At 32.3% G+C, this 18972-nt stretch overlaps 3 protein-coding genes across 12 annotated transcripts in view; 2 read left to right on the plus strand and 1 right to left on the minus strand.

Annotated features, from left to right (window-relative positions):
• Positions 1 to 143: 143 nt before the first annotated feature.
• On the plus strand, positions 144 to 3167 carry LOC124530497 (RCC1-like G exchanging factor-like protein). The gene is made up of 7 exons (XM_047104684.1): positions 144 to 372; positions 574 to 752; positions 854 to 1045; positions 1292 to 1494; positions 2002 to 2174; positions 2470 to 2634; positions 2785 to 3167. The coding sequence occupies exons 1-7, from the start codon at positions 261 to 263 to the stop codon at positions 3120 to 3122; spliced, it is 1362 nt and encodes a 453-aa protein (XP_046960640.1). The 5' UTR covers positions 144 to 260; the 3' UTR covers positions 3123 to 3167.
• Positions 3168 to 3533: 366 nt separating this feature from the next.
• On the minus strand, positions 3534 to 4794 carry LOC124530504 (mediator of RNA polymerase II transcription subunit 27). The gene has a single exon (XM_047104691.1). It carries the CDS (start codon positions 4732 to 4734, stop codon positions 3835 to 3837), a length of 900 nt encoding a protein of 299 aa, XP_046960647.1. The 5' UTR covers positions 4735 to 4794; the 3' UTR covers positions 3534 to 3834.
• An 8929-nt stretch (positions 4795 to 13723) lies between these two features.
• LOC124529807 (neuronal acetylcholine receptor subunit alpha-7) overlaps positions 13724 to 18972 on the plus strand; it is a 117023-nt gene continuing 111774 nt past the window's right edge. For all 10 annotated transcript variants that reach the window (XM_047103733.1, XM_047103760.1, XM_047103746.1 and 7 more), the window contains exon 1: positions 13724 to 13863. In XM_047103733.1, coding sequence (XP_046959689.1) covers positions 13818 to 13863 — 46 coding nt within the window. In that variant the 5' untranslated portion in view covers positions 13724 to 13817. The remainder of the gene's footprint in view (positions 13864 to 18972) is intronic.

The following is an 18972-nucleotide window of genomic DNA, read 5'->3' on the forward strand; positions in this document are numbered from 1 at the left end:
AAAAAATATACCGTTAATCAACAGGCTATTTTTTTAAGTTACTAATTACATTTTTGTAACATGTTCAAAACATACTCCTGAAACTAACTTATGATTTTAGAAACTTGCAACTCTGATCTGAACTATCATCTTAATGTCAGAAGCAGAACTGTCAGAAATAATTTAAATTAAAAATTTCGAAACCGAAATTTTATTAACAAATTTTAAATAGTATAGTAAATTACAGTTAAATAATTAATAGTTAACACTAACATGAAAAAATGAATGCAGTTAAATTATTTGTGCAGCGCAGATGTCCCAGTTACCTAGTTAGTCGTACTGCCACTACAAAAAAGAAAATACATGATCCCCGTGAAGAAGAAAAGTTACCAAGTATACTCATCAATATTTATTTGACTTTATATTTCTAGATAGAATTTATTAGTTTTTATTCCTAAGAATTATGTCATTCTCCTTTTATTTGTAGGTTATTAATGTTATTGATGAAAGAAAATTTACTTTAAATGACATTACCATCACATTAAATTAATTTTAATGGTCTCTTGACTTTAAAATACTCATTTATTTTTTTAGTTTTTCAATATCCAGTAAGCAAAAGTTCTGATAGAAGAGTTTATGTATGGGGATTAGCAGAAACTGGTGCTCTCGGCATTCATATGCCGAGGAGCAAGAAGACAGGCAAGAAATCTTACAGAAACAACTTTACCTTTGTCACATATCCAAAGCGATCTAGCTTTTGTGAAAGATTTGATGTGAGTACCAACTGAAAAAAAATAATTAAATAATTGCAAATTTGCCTGTTCACTTCAATATTTTTTTAAACTTGATATAAAACATTGTATTGATATTTCAGGTTACAAATGTAGCATGTGGTTATGGATTCACAGTGGCAGCAGTTAAAACAAATGAGCAGCACAAAGTTTTTGGGACTGGTATCAATACAGATTCACAAATTGGTTACCATGCACCTAGGATTGGTAAACCATTGGAAATGTTGCTAAGTCCTGCACCTATTTATATACCATATCATTCTTTAGAGACCAAGGTATGAGATAAAATCTTTAGATAATGGGATACCTATATATAATCAATTAATTTGTTGATATTAACATAGTTATATTATTGTGGTTGTTTGTGAGATTGATTTGTACAATCTGAAAATGAACTATAAGGCAAGAACATGAGCTTTAGGCAATGTTATGCATACAATATATCCAAAAAAAGTAAATTATTTTAACTTACATATACATATTGAAAAGTTTAGCTTAAAAATAAATGAATTGTCTTCTAGGTTACAGGTCTAGCAGCCGGTAGAGCACATACTCTTATATTGACTGATAATGAAGGTGTTTATACATTAGGTAACAATGCATATGGACAATGTGGTAGAAAAATAAATGCTAATGAGGAATATAGAGGCAGTATGGCTTCCCATAACATAAAAAGGCTAGGAAAAGAAAAAATTGTAGACATTTGTTGTGGACAAGATCACAGGTATAGTAAAAAAACAAAAAATAAATAAATAAATGAATACATTTAGTAATTTTACTAAAATTATTACTATTAATAGGCTTGTCTCCAATGTTGCAGACACTATCTAATGAATGATTTAAAAACATTACAACAAAACTTGCACATATACTGCCTTATTATGATTTGAGTTACAATTACAAAGAAGCAAATAGATCATATTTCTTTGCTATAGGATTAAATTGACATCAACAATTTATACTAACTGCTAACTCAAATTTTAGTGAAAATGTTTCTTATGCCAAATTGCTCAAAATATGTTATTTTATAAGTATTAAAAAAATTGTGAAGAAATATACAAAATTAATGAAGTTACAAATTTTATACAACACTGACTAAAGGCAATTGTAATCAATAGATTTAAATTATTTTTACAATTTTTAGCAGAGTGTGCACACTCTCGAGTTAAAGTAGTATAAATTGTTGGAGTCGAAATGTTTATTGTAAACAAACAATATTTGTCTTTTTCAGCCTTTTCATCACAGAATCAGGAAAAGTATACTCATGTGGGTGGGGAGCTGATGGTCAGACAGGTCTTGGTACATATGAAAATCAAGGCTTCCCAGCTGCTGTTAAGGGAGACATTACTAGTGAAAAGATAGTCAAAGTTGCTTCGACTGCTGACTGTGTACTTGCATTGAATGGTAACTGTATAAAAAATTTAATAAATTCAATGTGAGTTAAGTACATTAAATTAAGATAGTTATTACCACTTACAAATGGGTGCATTACTATGTTTGATTGTGTGTAAGACAACTAAGGCAGAAAAAATATATAGATTATATATTTGACTAAAATGCTAATAATTTACCATAGGTGGGTGGGCCTTCAAAGCTGAGTAGATGGATATACTATATTAGAAGCTTATAAATGTCTTTTAGGTAATGATTAGTTACATAGTTTAGTGGTTAGGTTAAAATATGTTACTTTGTTTTTCAGATAATGGTGAACTTTTTGGGTGGGGAAATTCAGAATATGGACAGGTACCAATGGCTACAAATCAGCAACAAGTAAACATGTCATATGCTTTAGTTAAATTTACCAAAGGCTTAGGAAAGATTGTAGATATAGCAGCTGGTGGTTCCTTTTGTCTCATATGTAATGGTAAGTGATAGGAACTACGAAGTATTGTGTGAAAAAAGTTATAGTATTGTCGATATTAAATAACAAAACAAATATCAAAAGTAATGCCAGTGACATGAGTAACTTTGGTTAAGATTTTTGTATGACTTAATTAATGCTGTTTTTTTTTAGAACATGGTGACGCCTTCGTTTGGGGGTTTGGTTTGTTAGGACTTGGACCCAATGTGCAGCATGCTAAAGAGCCCAAACAGATACCGTCACCGCTGTTTGGGAGGAATGAATTTAATCCCGAACAAATGGTGACAAAAGTTGCATGCGGTATTGGACATTTGGCAGCAGTAACAAATAATGGAGATCTTTACATGTGGGGAAGAAATAGACATGGTTGTTTAGGTTTAGGCCATTGGAAAGACCAACATTTTCCTCTGAAAATAGGTATTGGTGCCCATGTGTTGTCAGTGGATTGTAGTGTTGATCATACAATTGCAATGTGTCAGCCTTTTACCTAGTCAATGATTTTATATTTATTTAAGATAGTTATATCTATGTTATAGTTAAAAGATGTAGTTTTATTTACACCCTTTCATCATTTTCATTGGTGCTTGGTGCAAGGCTTTGTACAAGCTCATCTGGTAGGCACCCACATCAGATATTTGACTGTCAAACAACTTTTTAATACTGTTTCTGGTTTGAAGGGCGAGTGAGTCATGCTAAACTGACATCAGTTACACTAGCTTGCTTGTAACAGTACAAGAACATAACATCTTAGCTGAGGAAAGGAATGGTTAAAATTTATTATAGTACAAGTGTCAATGGGCTCTGGTGTCTCTCTGGTTTATCGGTTTATGTATATTATAAGTAAAAAAAAATAATCACTGCATAAATAAAATTGCAACACAGGTTAATAAAAGATGTCTTAAAACACTCCATAATATTAATTAAGCTTGATTATAATATATTGAAATTGTACAAAACTATCTTTAGTCCTCATAATTACACAACAAGTATGAGAGTATATTACATTGTATTACACATTACTTAGACAACTAATTTTACTCAAAACTTATAAAGGTTTTTGAAGTTCAAATTATTTTTAGTCCTTGTTTTTTATACAACACAACTCACAGTAACTGTTCATTGCAACTTGAGATATTGAAGGAGAAAGCTGCAACACAAGTATCATACCAGTGCTCCAAGCTTTCTACTTCAATACCACATTAACTATTGTTTGCACTCGTCATGAAAGGGTTCAAGTGTGCGGAAGTCACGCCAGGCTGGAGGTAACATGGAAGTGTGATGTAGATGGCATCCACATCGTTTACATGGTTCACTAAATAGGTTTACATAGCTGTGGAGCCATGTCATAAATGAGCGAACTGCCAGCTCAGGCAAAGTTGGTGAATAAAAGTGTAGCATAGCAGCATGAGCATTTTCAGTAACTTTTCGGAAGACATGGTGTCTCGACTCCGTCCATAAATCAAGAGTCTCGCCGTAACCTTTTACCATCACCCATTCCATCAGCAAGCTTTTGAAAGCAACAACGGCCTTTAGAACATGGCTTAAATTTATCTGGACAACAGCATTGCTTGCAAATGGGCGTGAAATCGTGATTTTCATATCGTTATAGGATCTATCTATGTTATTTATTACATTGTCTACTTGAAGCGGGGCGACGTTGTGGTTACTTTGCAATTTACCGCGACGCTTGGTACTTCCAGAGTTGATGTATGATCGTTTTAAAGAATTCTGACTTAGCAGTGTATGCGCGAAGGAGCTGTATTCGTGAATTTTGTCCGTCCATTTGTAACTGTTTACTAATTGAGTGTATAATGCTTGTCGATCTTGTGTTGTTTCCTGACTCAAAAATGTCGTGTTTCCAAGGTTGAACGGTGCAGTAGGTATCGGTAGCCCATTCACAGTTTGTTCTAAATCTCGTAAATTTATATTTACATTACTTAAAAGTTCTTGAAGTTCAACCAAAAACTTGTCTTTACCGTCTTCGCCGTGATCGGCTCGTAGTCCATTTGATAATGTTTCAAATACATGACTTACGCTGGAACGAAGAGTTCTCAGCGATGTTAATGCTGAGTTAAGTTGATCTACGTTAATTGTTTGATTCATATTGACAAATTAATAATTATTTCTGGTTGTTTTCAGATTTACCAAACAAAACGCATACCTATTCTTTCAAAACTAACTTGTCAATTACTATAGTGTCGATTTGACATTGACATTTAATTTTTTAATAATGAGTTAGAAAGCTGTATAGTCTTCCATTGTATTAAATATACTGTTTAATTAAGAAAACAAACGAAAATGACTTTCATAATTATTCTTATTAATTTTCTTATTTCTAATTAAATATAAAATCTCATATTAAATGCACGTATTAGTACAAAACTTCTTTCAGCAATTGTTTGTCTATGGGATGGGAGATTGCTATAGCCTATAAGTGTAAGTGATAAGACCGCCTTTGTTGTCTTGTTTAGCTTTTATGTTATTCGTTATTATATATTGTAAAATACGGTTTATAAAACGAAAAAAAGAACATATAAAATTGTAAAAACAATTGCGATTTTACAATTTAATGTTTACTTTTGAAAACAAGAGTTATGATCATTATGATTATTTTATAAAATTAAAATATGTCTCGATGGCAATAGGCTATTTGATTAGTTTTTAAAATCCAATTTATATTATTTTGTATTAAAATATTATTATATAGTTTAAATAAAAGTTTTCTAGTTGATATTTGCCGAAAAATATCAAATTAAAAAATCCATATTTAAGTGCGCGCAAAATCCGTACTTGGACAATATGGCGCTTCAATAGGGTTGGTGACGTAACTTGCCTGTACTGTATTCTGTGGTACATATAATCCACATACAGTAGGCTAACTGACGTAATCATAAACATGAAAAATCAGGAGTGTTTTGTGCCACGTGATTAATGTTTAAAAAAATGTATTTTAATTAATGGATTTAATTTTATATATGAATAGATTAATTATTAATTTTAACTTTCGTTACTAAATAACCGTTTTTAAAATCCTAATATACAATGATTACAATAATTTACACTTTATTTATCAATGTGAAATAGCCCATTTTCTGCGCATTATCATTCTTGTCATAAAACATTGAAACAATAATACAAAGATTAGAAGAATTTATGAAACACGATAACTCATTTCTTACTTAAAAAGTACTTGATGGTAACTGATAAGTACTTTGAAATTATTTATTGTTTTATTGGAATAAATTATTATAAAGTAATATGAGTTTTTAGACCTTGAAATACTCCATGAAAAAAATGTATCTTTGTATCCCTGAAATTCAAAATAAAAGGAACACTCTTAATAACTAGGTATAATGATGCCAATATTCGTAATATTGCTTATTAAAAATGGCTTTAAATTCCGTAGACGTAGACAGTATACATTGTCTCAGTGGTACACGTAAAAGAATAGCGTGAGATTTGAACTTTTGCTCCAAGCTAATAACCTAGGTAATGTAAGTAAATTGTCATCAGAGGGGTTTCCAATACTCGCAAAGCTTTTGTGATACTTTTTTTAACTTTTATAACATTTATCATATGATTTTTATAATGACACTCAGGGCATTATTCGCTGCCTTAGATTTGGTAGATTAAAGTATAAGTTTGAAAAAATGCAGCAACATTCTTTGTTTTAATTTTTTAATGCTTTGGATAAATATAAATTATGGAAGTGAAAGTAAATTTTGTTAAACACACTCACGATAAGTTGGGCTTCTACAATGACGGTAAGCTCGATCTTAATAATCATCGATTAAGTCTTGTGTAATTCGATTATTTTTGAACAGCATCTACATTCAATAAAAAATATTTATTCTATTTTACGCAAAACAAACAATTATATACTGTTATTAATAAATATATATGCATATTTATTATTTACCTAATTTGCAAAGAGAGATTATAACAGGGCTGTTTACGTAGTTTTGTACCTATGTAAATTTGGATATTAATCGCAAATTACTGATAAGCCATCGTAAACACAATGGAGGTTCGAAAGGTGCGGTAGTTTCAAAATTACTTACTTGTTTAGTTCAGACGATATCATAATTCAAATGTTGGCGAACGAAATCATTGTACTCCTAAGTAGTTTGAATGAATCATTAATACCGACCGAAATTGTAGTTTCGAATCGACTCGTTCAACAATGAACATTGAACGCATGAAGTATTACCGCTATTGTAGCTTCGGTTTTACTGCTGTTTGACTTTGAATTATTGTGTACTAGGTTACATGTAAAATTTACAGACTGAACTACACTGATATGGGGTATCTGAACTTTAGGTTACTATATTAACTTTAATAACGCTTATATATAATTGATTATGTTTATAAAATAATAGATACGGAAGTAGCTTAGTTCAAATACCACTTATTAAGTAGTGCTTTGTATTGTGTCAAACAGCAGTATTTAGTATGGGTGTGTACCTGTTCGAAGGGTGAACAAGTTTATCTAAAAGGCTCAAAGGTCATAAGAACTCAGATCCGAGAACGGTGGCGAATTGCTGATGTAAGAATTGCTAATATTTCTTACTGTGCCAATATCTACTGCTAATATCTATGAGCAGTAGTGACTACTTACCATCAGGTGAAGATCTCAAAGTGTCACGCCCTTGCATGTCTGCCTGCATATTTTATATAAAATTATATGAATTCAATATTACGACAAGATCTCAACCGCAACAAGATTCATACAAAACAATCCAAGCCCATGTAGAATATGTGAATCTCAACCAATTATAATGATTCATATCTGTGCAAATGTTTTTACGAATGAAATTTAAGTGTATGTAAGGTATGAAATTGACATATGTGTATTCAACGATCAACATTGTGAAGATATGTTACTTTCAGTGTAAAATACAAATGAAGCTTGAAACATTTGAATGACACAGGCTTTCGAGAAGAAACGTTATCAAGTTTGAAGTAAGGCAAGCGAGGCCGCCGGCGGCTCGGCTGGGGGAATTCAAATAGAACTATATTAAACTAGGTTTAAATAAAATGTTACATTACGTGCTTTAGTAAAGTTAAATAGCAGATATGAACTGGTAACGCGAGATTTGTTTGGTTTACAGCATAGCTGGGATCTGGGTGTTAATTAAATGCACGCTGTTTTAAGTAACTGTACTTATTTAGTATTTAGGTCTTTTTCAGTTTCAATTCAATTATTAGATATTACTTTATTTGTGATTATGGTATTACGACGTCTATCCGGACCGCTGTTGTATCTTAGTTATAATTTGATTTTTTTTCCATGTCCAATGTATTTATATTATTAAAACTTGGTGGTAGGGCTTTGTGAAAGCCCGCCTGGGTAGGTAAAATCCACTCATCAGATATTCTGCCACTAGACAACAGTACGCTGTATTGTTGTGTTCCGGTTAGAAGGGTGAGTGACCCAGTGTAACTATAGGTACAAGGGACATAGCATCTTAGTTCCCAAGGATATATTGTGAGCTGAGATGGCCCAGTGGTTAGAACGCGTGCATCTTAACCGATGATTGCGGGTTCAAATCCAGGCAAGCACCACTATATATATGTGCTTAATTGTGTTTATAATTCATCTCATGCTCGGCGGTGAAGGAAAACATCGTGAGGAAACCTGCATGTGTCTAATTTCATCGAAATTCTGCCACATGTGCATTCCACCAACCCGCATTGGAACAGCGTGGTGGAATACGTTCCAAACCCTCTCCTTGATGGAAGAGGAGGCCTTATCTCAGCAGTGGGAAATTTACAGGCTGTTACTTTACTTTTACTTTACTTTACTTGGGTCATACGCTCGTCTGTCAAGCTATTCCATAAAAAAAATAGCCATTACCTTTATCTATAAATTAATTTATTGAAACGTCCTTTCTGTCACGTAATTCTGAATATTCACGCTTATCTAACGAAATAATGCGGGTTTTTTATATCACTTTCATCATAAGACATATTTTTAACGAGGAAGTTGTAGATTTTTAATAAAGTACTAATCTGGGTTTTTTTTGAGGCCATCCATGTTTGAATTTTCAAAAGTAATATTGTAATTGCCGTTATTTTACATAACTTGAAAGTTTTATTTTATTTAGAAACTGTAGACAACAGATTATAATAAATCTAATCTATATATGCAAAATTATTACCCATAAAATAATTTCTTCAATTTTTCCGTCCGTCAATAGATAGGTATATCCAATGACCTGTTCCAAGGTAATAATTTTTAGAGCTATTTATCGAGCAAAAAATTAACTTTTAATGAGTTTTTCTTTGTGCCTGTAATTGCTCTAGTCACGTTTCCATCAAAACGCAGTAAACTTGTTTGCATTAAAAGCGTCTACAGCCTGCTAGAGATAGATAAGTGCCGATCGACGAAATATTGTATTCCATTTTCCGTATTATGTTGGAACCGATGATTTATGTGTCTCGGTAAAAGTGTTTTATCGAAAGAAGTTCTACGCACACAATATTTTTAATATATTCTTCAATATATTTAAATACATTTTTAGGAAAGATTCGGTTTACTTTCGTGTAATTAGTAATTTTAAATGATTGTAGAATTCTAACTTTAGATGTAACTTACATGAATAAATTGTATTGAAAAATAAATGTTTCTTTTTTGGGTAAGTTTTCATACACAAGCTTGAGCTTAGTGATTATATAGAAAGTTATTTATATGAAAGTAGCTTTCATTCTAGAATTTCACTAAAGAGGGTGTGCAATACCTCTTTCTTCCTCCTCCTTAGGGAGGGTATGGAAAGCCAAAGAAATAAATTGATAAAAAGTTTTGCTGATTTTGTTGATAACTAAATGCAATTAATTAGTTAAGCGTTTTAGTTTATTTATTTGGGTAAACCTTTAATTCAAAGACTATGTTACAGAAGTTAGCTAAACGTTTGTAGTGTACTATCACGTTCGCACAGTACAAGGACATAATTTGAAATTGAGTACAATTTAATTCACACCCATTCCTGATACGAATACGAAACCTTATTACAATAGATTCATAACGAATTTCTCAAACAATATTCACATAACATGAGTGAGTATATAGAGATACCGGGAGCGTACCCACCGTTGCGCTGTTTTCGCTACATTTCTACATTTTATGAGTGCTTTGTGTTACTCGAATGCGAACAGCCAAGTAAATATATTTTCAAGTCGATTTCATTCATTCTTGTATCTTTTTTAACGTTTTGTGAAGTAATATTAAATTGCATGAAACCGTGTTTTACATTTACGTTACAAATAAAATAACTTTAAATAAAATTTACATAATGTTATTTTGTTTTTGGATGTGTAGTAAAATTTCTTTTAATGTGATGATGAGTTGGTATAGCGTATATAGTTTTATGTATAATGTTTTTAGTGCAAAGATGTTTCATATCTGACATTTGTGCCGTTTTCCTTGTATTTATTTATTATCCTAATTCAAGAAGTGAAAATTATCAAGCCGACATAGTTTTTTGCATGTGTGCCACAGTAATATTGTTTTTTATTAAATAGGTAATTAAGAAAAAAGTAATACCTTAGAGTTGAATAAGGCTGTTATTTGTTGTGTGCTTATTACTTGATGTCTTCTTCGATTTTATAGTTGTCTTATTTAATTAATAAATTACCTTTAATATTTAAATACAGAACATATTTTTAGTGTTTTAATTTTATCATCTATTCTTTTTACACAAATAGTTGTCGTTCGCAGTTTCCCTTGCCTTTTAAGACTTGGTAGTTAGGTATAAAGCATACAGTTCATATTACATGTTCTTACTTGGAGTTAAAGCTTGCTTCGTGCGAAATTTAATTAAAATCAGTTTCAGTCAGTGATTTAGTTCATTCATCATTCAGTGATTTGGCGGCGAAAAAGCAACAGTAAGACATAAAACAGAGTTACTTAGGCTTCTTGGATTATAACTTATATGTAATATGTTTTATAAGTTTTGAATAAGTGGGTCTTAGATTGAATATATTAATAACACAATAGTCTGTTCTAATATTTTAAATGTAAACCAACAAACCGATTTGATGAAATTTGCTGTTAAGCAAACTTGAACTCTAAGAAGGATATTGGTTATTTTGTTGCCTAATACATGACAACCAACCCCCTAAAACGAGCAAAACTACGGGTGATTGAGCTGAGATGGCCCAGTGGTTAGAACGCGTGCTTCTTAAACGATGATTTCGGGTTCAAACCCCGGCAAACATCACTATATATGTGTGCTTAATTTGTGTTTATAATTCATCTCGTGCTCGGTAGTGAAGGAAAACATCGTGTGGAAACCTGCATGTGTCTAATTTCATCGAAATTCGGTCACATGTGCATTCCACCAACCCGCATTGGAACAGCGTGGTGGTATATGTTCCAAACCCTCTCCTTAACGGGAGATCAGGCCTTAGCCCAGCAGTGGGAAATTTACGGGCTGTTACTTTGCTTTAATTACAGGAGACAACTGGTAAGAATATATATTTACGTATGTACATAATATATTAATGATGATATCTATTCACATAAATTATGATTTAATAAATGTAAACAAGTAAACAAACGATGACAATTCCGTACGTTTATTAAGGATAATGAAGCGTGGTGTGAGTGTCTTGATTTTCTCGCAGGATGAATGATGGTGATCTCGACATGACAGATTGACAATTCAAGAGTGCCTTGAAAGCCTACTTGAGGGAACAATCTTACATTTGATGTTGAATTGAAACGTAATAACACTTCGTCATAATTTAATCAAATGTTATCGAAGAATTTGTTCAAATAATTTTATATTCATACGTATATTTATTTCGTAGTTTCATATTATTAAAACAATAATCAAAATTAAAATAACTTTATTCAAGTAGAATCACAAAAGCAATAATTAATCATATCAAAGTGTTGAATTCAATGTAAAACTAGCACTGGTTCCAAAAGAAGATTCTACTGATATTAATAGGCTTGTAACTCAGAAGTTACTCTTTTGGACCATTTTAATTGCATTGTATCCTGCCTAGAAATCAATAAATTCAAACCTCAGGTACGTTGAATTATTTTTTTTTACACGAGAATTACTTTTTAAGTACGTAATGATATAAGACATGCTGTGAAATAAATTGAAATATGTTTAGCGAACGGTTCAACATTAATAAATAGTTTATATTTTTAACTGCAAATGCCGCCTAGCTTTGTCTTCTCGCGAATCCGTTTCAATCATAAAATCTAATAATTATTACAAAAATATAACATTCACAGGTTATTAAAATTTACTTACATGATTTTTTTTTGCATAAATCATTTAAATAGAAATATTAACATCTATTGGCAGTGCTTTTTAGTAATCTATATTACTTAACAACAAATTAGTGAATATATTTTTATTAACTTGGATGACTTAGTATTGACCAATGACTAGAAATTAAGGTTATATTGCAATCTATTTCTACCTCCCTACCTTAAGTGCATTGACCCAATGAACTACAAGCACTATACGACTGTACTCTGCCTTAGATAGATCCGCCCTAGTAGTCGAGTACATTAGTTTCCTGTCATCTAACTGATCGCAGAGCATACTTTTGACTCGTTTTGCACAAAAACTAACAAACTGTCAACGCAGAACATCTGTTATCACAGATTTCTTAACGAAGATCAGTTTTCATAACGATCGTATCAGTTTGTTGACAATTATTCGTTAGATTTGAACAATGCGTAAAGATCTAATATTTAAACATTATTTGTTGTAATTAAATAAAAATGGTCGTAAAAAATTTGGTTCCTTCTAAATCACCATAGTTATAAATCAAATCAAATCAAAATAAACTTTATTCAAGTGGGCTTTTACAAGCACTTTTGAATCGTCATTTTACAATTAAGTGAAGCTACCACCGGTTCGGATAGTAGATTCTACCGAGATGAACTCTATATATTTCCGAAGGCAAAAATATTATACACATGTACAGAACGAAGACGAAATTATTCCACCATTTACGAGAAATATGAACGAGAATGAGAAATAGGTGACTTCACGTCGGATTTCTTTCGGTAAATTGAAACAATCGATCAAACACGCGTTAATGTAATGGGCAACTAAGTGTACTTGTTTATTTGGTTTAATTTATAAATGAAAACCTTGATTAATAGAATAATTGTCTGGATTCAGCCCTGCAGACCAATTAGTTGGATCTTTTAGAAAATATTTTGTCAGAGTCAAAAGGTTTACATACGTTTTTCAAGATAATCGGTTTACAAGCAATTCTTAAAAAACGTTATAAATATATAAAGCTATATGTTCGTTTTTTAATCGAACTGCAAATTATCGAATCTCTTGAAAACTCTAATAGTTTAAAAAAGGTTTATTTTCTATCGTCCCTCATGTAACAGGATCAGTGTTGGAAAACACATTATCTCCTCTGCAGAGGGTTCGCCGACACGATTACCTATGTGTCTCCTTGAACCATATAGGTTGCATATATCGTAACGATATTTACTTACGCTAACTGAAATCAAAAAATAAATTGTGCGACATCTTTTGGTGACAATATCAATTCTTGCTTAAGAATTGAAATTGTCACCAAAAATGTTGTAAAAGATACATAATATTGATAATATAATAAGTAAATATGCGTGCTAATTAATATTTTCGTAATATGTCTAGACATAACTAGATGATCAGTCCATACACAATAATTACGCGCGACAATATTATTATTTAAATCGATCGAAATTTTCCAAGCCGTTGACTATTTATCTTGATAAATGAACTTCGCAGACGCGCGATGGACTTTGATTAATATTGTGTTCCGCATAAGAGCTCTAAAGGGCGCATAAAGATTACGGGGCTCTTGGCCAGGGCTGCAGCGACCTTGTCCTCGCTGCCCTATTTCCCTAACATCCTGTACATCAACATTTACAGTTAACGCCGTCGGTCCACACAATGCCCTAATCTGAGATCGGAGGATTTTTCAAGGGGCAGGGCTCAGGTCGGCGTCGCGCGCACCTGAAGGCTGCGCAGCCGGGCGGGGTTGAGGGGGTCGGGAAGGCAGGGGTGCTTCGGGGGGTGAAGGCGGCGGGCGAGCCCAGTCCCGCGCCGAGCGCCGCTCGGGCCGGCCGCCGTACGTTTGAGGAGGCCGCATGAGCGCCCCGGCGTGCTAGCGCAGCGGGCGCGGGTGTGGTATGCCCGCGCGTCGCCGCCATGGCCCCAATGCTGGCGGCCTTGGCGCTGCTCGCCCTGATATCCGGTGAGTCCGCCCTCGTGTTGCCCTCGTCCGCGCAACAGGCGTCTGCCGCGCCCCCGCGTTTGTTTATCAATCGATTCCAATAAGCAAGGTGTTGTGAGTGATCTGGATGTGGTATTCGGATTTGGTAAGATTTCGAGGTCCTGGAGCTTCGAGGTCAGGTAAACTTCGGCGTCGTGATTGATTGGGCGACAGCCGACAGGATGCTACCTATTACCTGTACTGGGATATTCTCAAAAAAATATAATATCGTCTAACTCAATCATCAGACAAGCAAATGTTCTACGATGCTATGGCTAATGTCTGCATATGGTCCGATAAATATATAAATAACTCCTATATTTAACTTATGACAAAATGATGATGCCATATTAAAACCTATTTAATATGGCACCTTGATATATGAAACAAAATTAATGTTATTAGGTTATTATTCTCTATCATAAATGAATATTAATGTTAGAAAAAAATCTAATCAATCTTATCATTAAATAAAAAAAAAACGCTTCTCAAAGTTACCATCTCCGATACATTTTATTTGCAAGGCTACATTAATTAGTACCTCATGACATTAAATTTTCCGTCTCATAAAATTTTAATTGAAACTCATTGGGGTCATTTTTAGTTGTTAATATAAGCGTATTTGTATCCGATGCACATGAATAAATTACCAATAATTATTAAGATATAACAAATATAAACGTATGAAATTTTACCATATGACGAAGGGCCATTTTAAATTTATTCGATAAATGTTAAAATCCTTTCAGAAATATTGAATTTATTATCGTATTTTACTTTTGACAACGTCTTTATTATTTATAGCTACCATAAAGTTACGATTCTAACAAAGGAGTTGCTTATCACAATTTTCTTTGTTCAGAATTGTTCTTGCTTCTATGATGTTTGATATTTAGATGTGGACTGAGTTTTCGGGGTGAATAATCTTCACGGAAAACTCCAAATATTTATTTTAAAATAACTCTAGATTAGATGAGACTCTTTGTAATTCTTGGCTTTGAAATCGTCTAATTAAAGTTTCCAATAGCCAAACTATAAGTTAATATATTTTTATAATGTGCCGCAACACCATGCAGACTGATAAAACAATTATTTATCGTTACCTAATTTGGTACCTGCACATATTTCAAGAAAAAATATTTAATACACATTTCATTTTAAATTCTAATCATATTAATAGTCAAAAAAAGTTCAATATTAAAATATAAGGTACTAAGAATAATCCAATTTACGCGGTTTACAATAGAATCGCAAACATTAAAAAAATAAAATATTAAATCAATTCTAAATATTTGTCCTGCACTACGCGTACTGTATATAAATACATATATATCAACTAAGGGACTTGAACGTTAAATGGATCTTGTCTGAAATTTAACAATTTACAGATCAATGTCGTAGATATAAAAGTCTTGCTTGTTTTTCTCGAAGTTTCAAATACCTACTTGGTAAGTGTCAATAACACAAATCCTTTGATCCCAACTGCGTGTAGAGTAAAAACTTTCCGAATTGATCTCACACGGAGTAATAAAGATGGCATACATTATGAGGCAAGTCGGGGTGAATTCCATTTAAAGTTTAATTCGTTTTGTTCACTAAGGTCGATCGAGCAATCGATCCCATATTTTTTCCATTTACCAGCATACTCAGCATGTCGCGAATGAGTTATTTGACAATTTCTTACTGAGGAACTCAAAGTTTTATCGTATTTTTTTTTATAAAATACTCGTTCGGGCAAATGTACCTTGTGGTAAGTGATTACCATCGCTTATAGAAATTGGCGCTGTGAGAAATATTCCTACATCGCTAACGCGGTAACAACCTTCTAAACTCAGATGTCATATGCCGGTAGTTACACTGACTCACTCACTCTTTAAACTGGAACACACCTACCACGATTACATTATATTCATCAACCGTCTCTTTCTCTAGTCAAATTTTCAATGTATTCCTTCATCCTTCACTCAGTCTTTTGCTAGTCTCTAAACATCAAAATTTATATCTAATCGTGTAAAGACAATCATGCCACCGATATTACGTCCATACTACGACAGTTCCCTTAAGTTGTTGTTGCCGGAATTACTTTCAAACTTTGTCTTACGTATTTCATCCCTATATTAGGTGTGCTTCCTCATTACTTTAGACATCCATTTTATTCCTATCTCAAGCCCCTCAGCCTGTAACTTGGATCTGTAAATGAAAACGCGTCTGATTATGAATTTTGTTCTCTTTAAGGAAAACTCGAGGATCTCGAGTAAAACCACTGCCTTTGTCACCATTTTGCCGACTTAGAACTATTGTAACTGTAAAAATTCTAAATTCTTGAAGGATAATGCACGCATCTTTTCAACCATACGGTACCTTTTTTACGAATAACTTATAAACGAGGCATTTTAAGCAAAATGCTAATAATTCCACAGCAGGCAAACCGCTGTTATTTTAACGGTCATATTAAGGGTAGTGCCTGTTTTATAAAAATATTTTCAATTTTACGTTTCCGGGAATGGTTCGCTGCAAACGGTTACTGAAACCTGTGTGCTTTTGGAAATTCATCCGTCTCTTTGTATTTTGGTTTGCAGCTGCAAAAAAAATTTACTGACGTAAAGTTTATCGTATTTCCATTGTTTTGCTACCACTAGTGAAAATAAGTCTACAATACGAGCTGCTTTTATTCTAAAGATAGTATTAATGCAAATAATATATAGTAGAAATGATATACAGTTTACAACAATTATGTAATGTATTTTCAGCAGCTCGTTTCAAAATATCTATAAGAATATGTATAGCAAATATACCTCGGAGAGATTTATGGCAGGTCTTTCTGGTGTAGTGTTGGCAGAGCATCTATCATTTTTGTGCCATTAGTGTACAGCTGAACTCAACACGCTCGTGTTATTTCGAACGTAATAATCCGAACAATCGTTCCATTGACAAACGCGTATTTGTCATGGACGTCTTAGCTTTATTTACTATTTTTAATACAATACTGTATTTTTATTTAGAAAAACACGACACACGAAAATTTAAAAGGTTATTGACCTTTGAAATAAAATTATTTTCACATTTTGATATGGTTCACCTTTGATTACTACTAGCATTACTTATGAACGTATATACATAAGAATCATTCTGGACTTTGTTTTTCGTATGACTAACAAATACCTATATTAAAATTTCCTATTATATCTCGTGTAATTCATTGATTACAATATCTGCAAAAGGATACATGTTTCTAAGACATTTCGTTTAAATTAACTAAAACTATCAATATTATTTACAAAGCTAATTATTTTGTCAGAACATTCTATTAATATTGAGTTAAAATCCAAAAATTCCCAAATACTACTTTAATTATGTACGAATTATTTTTATACTAAATATACTTGTTTGCTTATGGTAGTTTATGTAGATAAAATAGTATTTATCACAAACAATATTTTATACTTAAAACTTCTTTCGTACGCACAAAAATCGATGTTACTAACTTTAGTGATTGCCGGTGATAGCCGAGCGTTCCCGTAGTTTGAGATGGAGAGATTCATAAAGGTATGTATTGATCCATTGGGAAAGTTAAATTAGAATATTCTCTTTAAAATAACGCGTTTCAAATAAATTTATTCAAGACGGTAGGTTGACTGGTTTTATTCAAAATACAGGAGCAAGTTTTCTGACTTGCTATTTTCTTTCACAACGTTTTGTGATTTTTATACATTGTAACATTTGAAATACTTTGACCAAAGCGGATCTATTATAAATTTAAAAGAGCAAATAAAAGGCACATTGCTTCTGACTAATCTGATCTTATAATTTTTCAAAGGTCCCAAAACGGGTGTGACAATCAATAAACAATTTCATTAATATCATGGAATTCTTCTTCAACTATACAACACATACCTATAACACATAGCCCTTGATAGTACGTGTTAATCTGGGATGCGTAACCAATGTGTACTACATATTAAATCATCGAATGTGTCGAAAATGTTCAAAAGTGATTTTATCGAGTTAAGTACGAACCTATTTTTTTGGTATATTGAACTATACTAACTCATGACTTTGCTCGCCTATTAGAGACTGATCGTCAGTTGTTACTCCTATCTTTTATTGGAGTCCAGCTTGGACTTGTTTTATAACAAATTTTATCAAATCTATTCAGTGTTTGGACTGTGAAAGAGCAATAGACAGACGGAGATACTTTCCCATTAATAATTTTATTATAGATAAATACATTATTATTTGTCTGAATTTTACGACAAAATATCCTTCAATCTTATTCAACCAATTACATATTATACCAAAAATGTTTTTCTTTTTACATGAGTATATTGACTAATAAGACCAGAATGAGTAATATACTTAAGTGCCAACGATTATGGTTAGAGGTTAAATATAATATTCGAGACTCAGTTTGCTTTGAGATAAATACCAATATCCTTTAATGTTTTCTATTAGGATTCCGTATCTATGAGGAAGTTTTCCTTCAGTGATTCTTATTTGATCTGCTTTAAGTGTCTGATAAGAGCTGATGGCTTTATTCGTAGTGTTAGTGTTAAGCTATTGTATTAGGCTTAGCATTAACTGTTCATTATAATTATAGGCTTTAGATTTGTCGAGCTTTAGTTTAGGCTTATAAATGTGTACACTTAAACTTATGGCTTAAGTTTCTAGATTCAATGGTTGCTGTAGAAGAGAATTAATTTTAATAATCGTAATTTGACATGTTTTTTTTAGTTGAATATATTTGAATCTATACGTATTTTTTATTATTCGGAAAGTTGGCAGTATATAACACATTAGTAGATTTACTAACAAGCTAAAAAATGAAAAAAAAATACATATAAAGATTATAAAAGTCATAACTGACAGCTAAATTCTGACGTGAAAGATTAAAAAAATAAATATAAGTTAAGTAGCTTTGGAATTGTAGAACATGCTTAAGCTGTCTGCTTTCATACGAAAATGCAAACAAGACGGATGCATAAATAGAAATTCGTTTAAAAAGTAATGTGCTTGTTTAAACTTGTAAGTGAAATATCATGTTCCGTGAAGGCCTGTAAACTCGAGTGTCGACTTTTGCACAAAATTCTCTTT

This window comes from Vanessa cardui, chromosome 1 (assembly GCF_905220365.1).
Source record: "Vanessa cardui chromosome 1, ilVanCard2.1, whole genome shotgun sequence".
Taxonomy (NCBI): domain Eukaryota; kingdom Metazoa; phylum Arthropoda; class Insecta; order Lepidoptera; family Nymphalidae; genus Vanessa; species Vanessa cardui.

Bases quoted from the DNA above. Each gene is read 5' to 3' on its own strand.
- LOC124530497 (XM_047104684.1), top strand. From the start codon at position 261: ATGAATGCAGTTAAATTATTTGTGCAGCGCAGATGTCCCAGTTACCTA. The intron at 1,046-1,291 runs GTATGAGATAAA...ATTGTCTTCTAG, and splicing joins ATCATTCTTTAGAGACCAAG to GTTACAGGTCTAGCAGCCGG. The intron at 2,635-2,784 runs GTAAGTGATAGG...GTTTTTTTTTAG, and splicing joins CTTTTGTCTCATATGTAATG to AACATGGTGACGCCTTCGTT.
- LOC124530504 (XM_047104691.1), bottom strand. From the start codon at position 4,734: ATGAATCAAACAATTAACGTAGATCAACTTAACTCAGCATTAACATCG.